We start from the raw sequence: 12,670 nt of genomic DNA, 5'->3' as shown, positions 1-12,670 counted from the left end.
ATCACCTATGAAAGAATAAAACTTAATTAAAATGAGCTATTGAAAATGAAGAGAAATACAGCATGCAGCATTTCCTGTCATTCTTACTGAGAAATTTCAAAATTGTTTACTTTTTAGTAACTAGCATTTTACTGAAATTCACAGAAAATTGCAATTGGTCAAATCTGTGAGAACCACCATGGTAAGAATTTCAAGCTAATGAGGAATGCTGGGATTGGACCATACTTAATATTACTTTGTATGTGCTATACTTACATGTAACTGCAATCGATGTGAACAGTATTTCTCTTGTGCCAGATATCAATGATTACATTTAAATTTTGTATGTAGAGGAGTTAGCAAGCTGAAAGTCATTTTACTGTCATGATACGATAATGATAAAATGAGCGACTGATTAAATCATTAGATATTTTTTTCTATTCTGAGTGGGTGACCACAAAAATTGAATTACCCATTTATTAAGCCTACTAAGCTTTCAAATACCAGGATACCAGTATTAAATTAGTTTCACCATGGGTCATTTCTCCTGTCTTTCAAAATTACATTAGTTTTTATTTATGTGTTTGTATTCTACCACTGGTTTTCATAACTTTAAAAGGAAAACATACCAACCTGAATGCTGTGAGATATTCAACATCACCCATAGGAGGATCCAAGCCACCTGTCCAAGCAATATTTATATTATAACCTTCACCTGGGCCACTTCCAACCTGAAAAATAGGAAGAAAATGGGAAGAAATAAAAAGGAGGAAAAGAGAGAAGGAAAAGAGAGAGGGAAAGGGGGAAAACATCTGAAGTGTTCTTTAGAAACAAACATCAAACAACGTGTCAGATCAGCACAGCCTTGTTTGACAAGGACTGCTCTGGGTTATGCACTTGTTTTCCACTGGTCCCCTGCTCCCAGTGGACAATTTGGTAATCTGGTGTAATTTAAAGAACCAGAGAAGGACAAGAAAATTAGGGGTAATCATGCAACGCAATTACCTGAAAGATACAAATAAAAATGGGGCTCTAAAGAAATAAACCTAACCTCATTTGGGGCTCCACTGCCAGGGAAGAAGTTGCCTTCATCATAGCGATGGAGGGAAACATACAGGATGCTGGGGTCAGCATAAAAAGCCTGCTGTGTACCGTTGCCATGGTGAACATCCTAAAGGAGAAAGAAAACAGATGACAAATGTAATAATGTCCAACTCAGTGTAGAGAGCTCAGTTCTGCTCTCTTTTACCCCCTCTCTCTCTCTGTTTCTCTCCCTCTCCATTGCCCTCCTTTTGTCTTTCCCTTTCCCCCTCCCTTCACCACCCCATACTTCCTGAACTTTCAGGCAAATTACTCTTTAATGCACTCATTTTTTAAACTGGCTTCTAAAAATCAGGAAACCATAGCGAGCGTGCCCTGGAGACTCCAGATGAGCAGTCATTGAGAAATCCCAGTCCTTTTGTACAATTAGATATTTATACACCAGCTCTTTGTACTCCTTGCCTCAGTGATGGAATCTAGCATCCTGTTTTATGGAGGAATTTTATGACTTATTAACTGCCAACAGTTCATAACCCCTCAGGCTTAATTAACTAGCCTCATTGGCCTCTGAAGAAAGACTAATGTTTAAACTACAAACTAGTATTTTGCAGAAGGATCTATGGTTTACAGAGCTTTTTCACAATTCTTGACAGAACACTAAACATAAGTGTATTCATTGATTTGCCAAGTTCCACTATTGAGGTCAAAGGCTCTGTGACCAGCTGAGTAAATTGGCTTTCTTGAAACATTCAGTTCAGTTAGCAGTCCCTCAGCAGTTAGATCCACATCAAAAGAGATGCCAGATGCGGAAAGGACTTCATACTTCATTTTTGCAAAATCATGACGGCAACAGTTGAAGACAGAGGAATATGATCTCATTAGCTATTAAATCATCTGGCAGATAGGATGGTGCCTTCCACAATCAAGGAGTGACCTTGGCCAGTCTCCATATTTCAAACATTATATAACACCAGTGAAAAGAAATTCTGTCATTAAATAAAATATTGGAAAAGAAATGCTGGCAGTATATCTGTATAATAAAGGCTGATAATATGGGCTTTTCATATTTTTTAATTTCGTTTTCACAGTTCTACTATTGTAATATGTAGTTAGGCGCACATGAAATTTTACAAGTAAAAATGGAAAATCCACTTGCCTTTTTGTAAAGGAAAATTGAGCCTTTATTGTAAGTTTTTCCACTGGGATTTGTAAGAAGCTGAAAAGTTATAGATATTGTTGATTCTCCTCATTTAGCTGATCCCTTTAAAATTTCTGACTTAAAGACAGAATTCAAAAGGACAAAGTACACTAAATGGTGACATTATCACCCAGACTATTTATTTTACAAACACTATGAGGTTTGAACTGAATTTAGTATCAGAGAAAACAATGGTCACATTTTCTTCAAAATGCCTATACTCCAGGAAGATTCAAGTTAGGTCTATGCTGCCAACAGCACAGCAAGTACAGCCCACTGCATGTGTTCTTTGCCAGCTGATGTAGCCCATGATTCTCTCTGATATTTTTCACAATTCTCTATATTGACCAAGTCTCATTTGTACTGCATTGTGCTTGACTTGGACCCCTCTGGGACTTCTATGGGGTAATATTATAACAGTTACTTTTTTTTTTTTTTCCTCAGTTGGAAGTCCTTGAAGCAACACAAGGATTAAGTCACAGCCAAACTGTGTAATGGCAAGGTTAAATGTAACACGTTGGGGGTGCAAGGTAGCACACACTAGTGTGAGGGTGTTGGAGGTTTGAAGGCAGCCAGCATAGTATTATTAGGTTTTGACTGGCAAATGAAGTCAAAGCTGGCATGCAGCCTAATCCCAGAACAACATCCAGTTTTCTTCTGGGACAGAATTAATTGATTTACTTCAAAACAGACCCAGATCTTGCTAGCATATTTGCAGGTATGGATAACCTTGGAACCAGGAACGCAACAAGAATCTGAGGAACAATGTTGGCCATATAGATACATCTGTAAGCTCCATGCTTAAAAAATGTAAGAGTACTTCACTTTGTGATTTTAAATAGTCTTTATTTTCCTAGCATATTTGGGGTTACAGATATATTCTTGCTAAAACAGTTTTCAAACGACAAGAAAACAAATTAGTTTAGTGGAGGACTTGTTGGTGTTAGGTCAGAGGTTGGACTAGGTGATTTTGGAGGTCTCTTCCAAACTAAATGATTCTGTGATTCCATGAAATGACAAGAGAACTCTTTTTTTGTTTGTTTGTTTCTTAATTATTTGCATCTCAAAGCTAGTTTTCTTGTCTACACTTTAATTCCACCAAAGGTTACTCTGTTTTGAACAGCATTAACTTCTCTGTTTAGACAAAGGAATGTGCTGTTTAAGACTGTGGATGTTACCATGTGGGAAATGTGTTTAGATTCTGCCCTTAATACATCAAATGTATTCAGGATACATAAGTCCATTCAAAAACTGAGATTTATTCAAAGGTAGAATGGAATGAGGAAAGAAATGCTGACAGAGAGATCTTTTATTTTTGTGTAGAAAAAAAAGAAGGAAAGATTAAAAATTAAAAAGTTAAGAATTTATATGAACACATAACAGCTACAAAGACTACACTTCATTTGTAATTATAATACAGTTTAATGTGTGGGATTGAACATTACATTTAACATTAACATAGTAGCAACATGTATAGCTGCCAACCAGCATGGGTCCTGCTGTGCTAGTAACTATCAAAATATAATCTCAAAGGTTAATTCCAAGTCTAACATCTATAATTCCATTATTTATTTCAGACGCTCAAAAATCTGGACATAGAGACATAAATACTAATTTATTCATTCATTTAGTCTGGATTGAGAATTATCCATAGTTTGCCTATATATAAGAAATTGTCCATATGACTTTTTGTGCGTCATTGCACTGACCACCGAGCAGGCTAGGGACTGGACTGCAATTGCTCCAGGAATGAAGTAATCTTTTTCAGCCATATACTTCTCTCTTTTCACCAGTGGAGTTATTCTGGCCAACGGAACAGAATCAGAAAGAGGCTGAGCATTCCCTATCTACTTTCCTGGGTAAGCATAGGCAGTCTCACAGGTTATCATTTCCACAGGTAATGATTTGCACATTTAACCTTGCCTTGCAAAATCAGTGTTGAATTCCTGAGTACTTATTGGTTGTGTAGGTGAAATGGAAGTGATTTCTATTCTTGACTAGGTGAATGTAACACTTGTAGTAAAAAAAGACTTAGAAACATTCACAAAAAATTCTGAATATTTTTTTCTTATTCAAAAACAAGAATAAACATAGAGTTCACTTTTGGCTAGCATTTACAGCAGTAAAACTCAATGAAGTGTAAGATTCAAGTCAGCAAATGGCTACAAAAACAGTGGAAGTGATTTTTTTTTCACAAGTACTGGTTTCTTGCAGTTTTTAATTATGACCCTAAGTGATAGTAGAACACTCTGAGAAATGTTTGTAAAAAACAACCTAAGAATATCTGTCCTGCACATATACTTATTCTACCACTCATTTTTCCCCTGCCATTCCTTCTCCCACACTCGCCCTTTCTCTGCTTCTCTTCAACAACCAGTACGCATGTTTAACTGAACAAAAGTGCTAGATGGTAAGGCCATGACTTCACAATAAGATTTAATTATGAGTGCAGATATGAACAAGATTTAGACTATTAAGCTCTGCACTTCAAAAACCCTTTAACATATATTGTCTTTAAATCTTTTATCACCTGCAAAAATTAATTAAGTGCAGATGTAACGGGTTAGGTTTTGATGCCAGGGTTCATTTCCTGTCTATGCTTTGTCAGACACCCTATTACACCTCCTCATGAACTGTAAGAAAACAAAAATGGTGCTCATAAATCAGCATTCAACTTTCCTTCGGCTGTACATTGGGCTGATCCTTTAAGTGCAAGGCAGAGCTCCAATTCATTATTCATGAAAATAATATAGACAACATGCCAAATGTCATCTGCATTTAAATAATCCATTTGTTAAAACTATTAAGCATTGTGTAAGAATGCCTTCTATTAGAATACAAGACTAGTCCAATGAAGTGGATTTTTAATCATGTAGCTTTCCTTCAGGGAACCATCAAAAGCTGGCATATATGAATTGAAAACTTCTTAGAGGGAATGACCTGTTGATTTGTTTAATAATATTGAAGTTACACAACAAGTCGAATCACTGCTAGCTGGGGGAAGTGGCCAATTTGGTTACCAAAGCAACAACATTCTTTAAAGCACATCTGACTATTTAAAGTTTGTATTCTGTAGGGAAAGGTAAACTTGGGTTCTGTAGGGTTATTTTAACGGTGGAAGTATCAATTCATTTAAGGACCATAAAAGTTGCCCTGATCTGTGCCTTCTTCTCATTAAATTGCAGTTAACACCATTAAAGTGAAACATAGATGTTTATGGCTTCAGTACTGCCATCCTGGCTTTAATGAGTTCCCAAAATCAGAGGAAATGCACACCTTTATTACTTGTAGGTATTAAAAGCAGGAAGGTCTGACATATAAATACAAATTCATTATCTTTTATCTAGATGCACTGAAAGTGTGATGCTTGCCAAGAATACATACCAGATCTACAATCAGTATCTTCCCTATATTCAGCTTGTCTCTCAAGTATTTGGCAGTAATTGCAATCGAATTAAAAAAGCAGAATCCCCTGTGGAATAGGGAAGAACAGAAATAAGAAAGCAAATCAGTCAGGAAAACAGCTATAAATAATGTTCAGAGCATTTAAAAAAAAATGCTATATGATCTCTGAGGCCATAAATCTGCTTCTGGGAGTACCTAGAAAGCCTTTTCAGTCATCTGCTAACAATTACAGTTCTTCAGAGACATGCACAACACAGGTGATTGCCAGTAACCTTAGTGCTCCAAGATGGGCAATATTCCCTGGTACTTACATGGCTGTTGATTCTTCAGCATGATGGCCTGGGGGCCTTACAACAGCAAAACCATTCTGTAAGAACAAGATAGGTTTTCAATTATCAGCTTAAAAAAATACTTGACTCAGTGCAAAACAGAGCAGCAGGCAGACTGGATTGAAATATATTTGAGACTCTTAAGCACTTTTTCTGTCCAATCACCCTTTCATAGTATTGCCAGAAATAATATATTTGAGAACAGTGGTATATATGCTTATATAAATATGCACATGCACATACATACACATGCACACACACAACACAACCTAAACAGGAGGAAAAGACCGGATGAGAAAGCTGTTGTCAACTCTGAAGTCAAGAATTCAGATTTAAACGGGAGCAGAGAGGACCAACCCATTCTTGATCTAAGTTCATGTAACCTTACATTGTTTGAGATTGAGAAAATTCAAACTAAAATGAGCTTGAGGTATAAATTTTAAACAATTACTCAGTGTTGACCCTACTTTCTGTATGAACTAAATGATAAATTCAGACACACACACATACAAATCCTAACAGTAGAAAAAAAATGGCAATGAATATCCCATATTTCTGCAGACTATGAATTAAACTTGGGAACCTGCCAGTCTCACAAGCTTAATACATTCCCTAAAGTCAATTTCTAACACACGTTCTGAAATTGTATAGAAATGTTTATAAAAGACAGCAGTAGGATCAGTGATGATCAAGGAATTTTTTGCCACTGGAGTTAAAAAAAAAATGAAGTCTTCCCACTTCATGGTGGGGTAAGGTAAGGGGCAAATGTAGAAATACATTTTCTGTTCAGAAAGTTAGATTATATATTCAGGAAGCAGTGCATCATAAGGTGTGTATTATCAAATTTCTCTTTAAAAAGCCAGATTCGGAAGTAACAACGTTACTTCATCAAATTTACTCTTTATTTCAACTACTCAAGACTGTTAATCTCTTCTATTCAGCTAATTCTTCTATTCACGTCAAATTCATGACAAATACCACATACATCAAAATAAGAAGTTATAATCTGTGCTGATTTTATCAGCCAAACTTCTATTTTGAAGCAATCTCACACAAATGCCATGTGTATGTGCAGGGCTACTAGACTGAGCACCGTATTTTCAGAGGGGAAGAAACAGAAACAAGGATGGAATATCTCTATGTTTCAATAATTAATAATTACAATAGACCAGTTAGATATACTTAAGCTAGTTAAATGTCAATGTTTCAGTCTTTACTCATATGAAATGAACATGATAATGGCTAATCTTTTATTCACACAGGTGTTACTGTGTGCACTTGCACAATTATCTGCCTAAGTTGTTTCACTGGCATTACTTTATAAACAATTACTACTAGGCTATCTTATAACATCTGATGCTGAACATAATCCAAGCAGCCAGTTGCAAATTTTTGTGCAGCCTGGCAAAACTTCTATCAGGCTACAGTAAACTTAAACTATAATGCAAATGGAGTACATCTCTAAAGAGTGGTTTCTCTGGCCACCATTGAAAGAATGTTGAAGGGCGTGCACATCATGACTTATTTTGTATTAAATGTCCACACTTCAGGAAAATAAAAGCCAAAGAAACTAAAGACAGAACAAAAATAGATGTTAAAATTTAGTCAAGCATTCCTTAAGGTGAAATATAAATTGTTTATAGATCAAACACAGCATCAGTAAAAAAGGCATTGTGGCTTGCACTAGTCTTCAGAATCAAACCAGCTTTACACTCAGCTAAAACGCTGATCCTTCTGAGTTGCTTTTTACATAAAATATGACTTAGAGAAGAATTCTGTAAAGAATTCTCTTCTAACATTTATGAAAAATAAAGTATGTGTAAGCTGAGGAATGTACAGGTGAGTAAGTGAAAGAACACTGAAAGTGAAAGAAGAGGGCATTACTGGAAAGAGCTCTATGCTACCTGTACTTTGTTCTCTCTATATTTGTAAGAATTTGGAAAAAAAATACAAGCAAGGAGTACAGCTGCCCCTCAGCTCACAGATCATTATTGTCTAACTTTATCAGCAATCCCAAAAGATCAATATAATTAAGATTGTTATACCTGGGAGAATTTCATGGGGGAAAATACAGACACAAAAAAATTGACACTGCTCTTTTTGACATGACATTTACACTTTAGGCTTCTCTCTTCTATTTCCTTATTTTGACAACACTGTTTGGAAGTATTGTTTAATTATAGCTGGCTTATTTTCTGCTATCAGAGCTTAAGTAAGCTAATCTGGTTCTCCATGAACATGCATTTACTTACATGCACAATATTTACTTTAGTGTTGTGACCATTTATTATGTTTTTGTTGTTTTTGTTGTTGTTGTTTTAATATTGCACTAAGTTCAGTATTCACATGAGAATTTTTTTTTAGATACATTATATTGATAAGGCATATAATGTAATCAAATTCTACCAAACACTGAAAACTAGTTACCATACAGTATTAACAGCAACTTTCATGCAATTGATAAAACACTTTGTTTCTTCTGCTTTCAAGATTTGCACGAACACACCATGTATTCGCACAAGAGAACATGAATTCATTTAGTTAGGCAATATTTAAATACCAGACAGTGAGCTCTGAACAGTAGACAGAAAGGCAAAAATCTGCTTTAAAGATAGAAAGACTAACACAGAGGAATATGTTGAAAATGAAGCCAACACACATAAATTCAAAGCATTTTTGTACAGAGCCTTATTTATACTAGGATACAGACACCTTTATATGTAGACAGAACATTAAACTGACTGACAGACATGAACATTAGAAAAAGGATTCATGTCTGTGTCATTATATGCTTACTTCTAGTAAAATTTGAGGATAAAGAGTAAAGCCTGAATAGTCATATTCTAAAATCTGTACATATTTGAACAACGAACAAAGGGAAATCTGCCGAAACTCAGTTTACAAATTGTAAAAATAAATAAATAAATAAACAAATAATTACAATTATACATACATTAGATCTTAAATAAAAACTAAGAAAAAATGTTAGACTTTTTCCACAGTCTTTCCTGATTCCAGAGAGATAGACTCTTGGCTTCCAACAAGGAAAGGTGTACATCTCCATACTGTGGCCTCATTTTATTTAGTGATACAATTGATTATTTCTGTAGCATGCTGGGTCAGAACATTGGGCCGCATCATGCTTGGGCACCTACTATACCTCTGTCTGAACCTTTCCAAGACAAGCATTCAAAACAACACAATAACACAGTTGGTTGCTCTAGGGTTTGGGACTGACCATCTACAGCAGAGTTCCTCTGGTGTTTCTGTGACAAAAGGAGATAAAACTAAAGCTAGGAACTTTTTCCCTAGAGCAACACGTGGTGACTATGGCAAGGTGTCAATCACTCTTCCCCTCTTCCCCTGTCTGGACAATGGGAGCTTGCTCTGCCCAGATCCCAAGTGGACCAAAAGCAACCCAGCCAATCGGGCATTCCAGGCATGCTGAGAGCTGGGCTGAAACTACTCTAGACCAGATGATCTCCACAGGTCCTTTCCAACTTCAACCACTCTGTGATTCTGTGATTCTACTTAGAAGTTCATAACTACATACCTTTGAAAAGAAACTGTCAGGAAAATAGGTGGGTGTAATCCCTAGTGATGAGCAAAGTTGCTGGCAGGACTCTGTCCCTTGCGCTAGCTGATTGCAGCTACACATGTTGCCAAGGACAGCTTTCTCAGGAACCTCTGTTTATTTCATATGGAGACCAGGTACCAAAGTCAGAACCACACTAGAAGCTCTACATCATCCAAAATCAGATGTTTAAGTCTCTTACTTTCTACATGTCTAAATCCCTTAACAAATACAGCCCATAGGTCTTAAAATCAGCTGTGCTCCTACGTGGCATTCATAGACACTCATTTTTAATGGAAGGTTTTATTTTTGCTTCACCATGCACAAGCATTAGAATCAGGAGTGAATGAAACTAATACTTCATTTCTTTGTTGAATCTGCTTTAGTTATTATACAGAAATGTATCCATTCCTCCTGTCAGAATTGATATTCTTCTTTATGTTTATATATATATATATATATGAAATGGTGTCATTATAAAGTTAAATAGAATAGTATTTCTTTAAATTTAAAAGGTACTCCATAGAGTATACCTGACAGGATGCAAACCCTGAAGTGGCCTTAGTGCCATCTTTAACCTTCTTACTACCTCTGACTCAGTTAACTCCTACAATAACAAACATCTGGGCTGCTTTCAACCCCAGCTGCCTAAAAAAATCCCTTGAATTGGTACCCTGAAGTAGATAACCATATTCTTACCAGGTCACTTCTGCTGTAACATGATCCCAAGCTATGCCATCCAGCAGGGAGGGTAAGAATAAGAATGGTGTAAGAGCAAGGCAATCCTCAGGTACCGGTTTGGGACAATTTTACAAGCTATTCATACTGCCAGAGCAGGAGCCAGTATCTGGCCCTGGGGGTCTACGAATGCAGTGAACAAGAACCCATGATTTAGCAGAGCAGTGTTAGCAGCATGTAGATTTGCCAAGAAAACAGTAATGGACATGAGGGAATACCATTTTGTCTTGCAGAGGAAGCTAGTAGAGGCCAAGAACACAAAAATGGACGTTAAATGTTTAACTCCGTGATGGAAACAAAGAGTTCCCTGTCTGCTTTCCTGCAGGTCTAAAAGGATTGCACTGGAGAATATATATATGAAAAGTTGGTGCTTGTAGTCTAACATATATACAACTGTGACAGCCTCTTTAGCCACAACTAGTGTGAACTATATTGGGAAAAAAACGCAGGCAAACAGTTTTAACAACAGAGTGGTCGTGGAGATAGGTTGCATACCACACATATAATGAAAGTTGTACTACTATATGAAATAATAATAGTCATTCACATATAAATATAACCATAATTGCTGGGATAAAGTATCTAAGAGATGGTTCCATATAAAATTTTGTAATTTGGTAACTTTGTAAAAGCAAAGAATATAAAGTACTATCTAAAAAACTGTATTGGTAACTTTGATGGTTGTTATCAATCATATCTCTAACACTAGTAAAATAAACATTCATTTATGACTGTTCTTCCACGCTACACATTGTTAAAAATGAGTAGCAGAAAAAAGAAAAAAAAAAAAAGCTTCCCTTTTGTAGCTGCTACACATTGCTTAGAATTTTTTGTAAGACAGAGGGAGAGTGTTATAGGGCAGAAGGTGAGAAAGGAGGTAGAAATTTGACCCGACGATCTCTTGAGGTCCCTTCCAACCCCTACAGTTCTGTGAGTCTGTGATTCTGTGAAATGAAGGTACGGCAGAATGTGCATGAGAGCTGTCTAGGAGCCACCTGAGCACAGGGCAACTCCCAGGAAAGGAGATTTTCCTACATAAACAGAAGAATTATGTGGCGTTTGCTATTGTTCCAGCATGAATGGAAATTTGCTGGCCTGAAGTATTACTGGAGGAAGGACACTGTAGGGCCAGGAGGACACTTCTCAGCCGTTTTCATTTGTTATGTCTTTAGAAAGGCAGTTCGTTGTAATTTTTGATCTAATAAAAGTGGTAGAGCTGGAAAAAAGGAACGAGTGAATTTTACATGGAATACTTTTAAGACTAGAAAATTTAAAGTTGGGGGGTATTAATTAAGCTAATCCTGTTTATTCACTACACTAGTACAATTTACCTTATGATTCTTCCATAGCCTTGTGCGACAAAGACCTTGAAATCAGTAATAACAATCACATTTGGAATGAGAATTTCAGGTTCAAGTTATTCAGGAATCACAAAGACAGCAGAGTAACAATGACCAAATGCAGGAGATTTATTTTGGTATTGATTCAACCTGACATATCAGAAAGAACCATTCCAGGAATGTATCAGATTCTGGTTCAGAGGAAACTCATTTCAACTGCTTTTATTCTGTTAAATGACCCCTGACTACCAACAGGGCAACTCTACACATGTGTGTGCTTGTACTTGCACACATACACACACATGATAAGGAGGAGAAAAAACTTGTGCTTCTCTTGATTCAGCTGAAGTAGATGCAAGATCTCTCTTAATTTATGTCTTTTTTCTTGAGTGCTTTTTTGCAAAATTGCTTCTTAATTCATTCAAACTTTTTTAAAAATAAGAAATAACCATATGAAATCTACCAGCTCTTGACAGTTTACTATGTAGGTCTTTTCTGTTTCAAATTTGTCAAATTAAAATTATATGGCACTTAATGTGTTTCTATCACAGAAAAGAGTGTTGCCATCACCAATGTTGACATATTTAAAGGATATTCAAAGTAAACTATAGAATAATCCTTATTATGGGTACCGTATTTAAAATAATTAATTCCAGCTTGTAGCAGTACTGAACAGGAACATCTGAAACTGGAGAAAAAAATTTCAGAAATGTTCCTTTTGGATTTTCACTAGTACCACAGTCTGCTCTGGGACTGAGTTGCCCATTCTGATGGAAATTCATTTCCCAGTGCATGGGGTGGTTCTTATTAGATGTACACTTTTTAAATTACATTTTTCACCGATATCTTTTCTTTTCTGCTGGTCAACTGTAAGATATAAAGGGACAGCCAGAGAAATGTAAATTTTGTTACCAAAAAAGAAGACGCGTTTAATATTCACAGAACAGCCCACAATAAAACAACCATTATAAGAACAAATAATAATTTGAATGACATTAGACAGCAAAGTACAATTATTACAAAATTATCATATGAATATAATCAGCTATTTCACTTCCAATTTCTT

The 12,670-nt window shown here is 36.0% G+C and overlaps 1 protein-coding gene across 12 annotated transcripts in view; it reads right to left on the bottom strand.

Moving 5' to 3' along the window:
* The window catches only part of HDAC9 (histone deacetylase 9), a 480,477-nt gene that overhangs the window by 99,717 nt on the left and 368,090 nt on the right, over nt 1-12,670 (bottom strand). For all 12 annotated transcript variants that reach the window (XM_040545937.1, XM_040545942.1, XM_040545936.1 and 9 more), the window contains 4 exons: nt 5,935-5,990; nt 5,603-5,690; nt 1,031-1,150; nt 613-710 (listed from right to left, as the gene is read on the bottom strand). In XM_040545937.1, coding sequence (XP_040401871.1) covers nt 613-710; nt 1,031-1,150; nt 5,603-5,690; nt 5,935-5,990 — 362 coding nt within the window. The remainder of the gene's footprint in view (nt 1-612; nt 711-1,030; nt 1,151-5,602; nt 5,691-5,934; nt 5,991-12,670) is intronic.

The sequence above is a fragment of the Cygnus olor genome, chromosome 2 (assembly GCF_009769625.2).
Source record: "Cygnus olor isolate bCygOlo1 chromosome 2, bCygOlo1.pri.v2, whole genome shotgun sequence".
In the NCBI taxonomy this organism is placed as follows: Eukaryota; Metazoa; Chordata; class Aves; order Anseriformes; family Anatidae; genus Cygnus; species Cygnus olor.
Note: the sequence above shows the minus strand (reverse complement) of the source record. Positions and strands in the feature narration are given on the sequence as shown.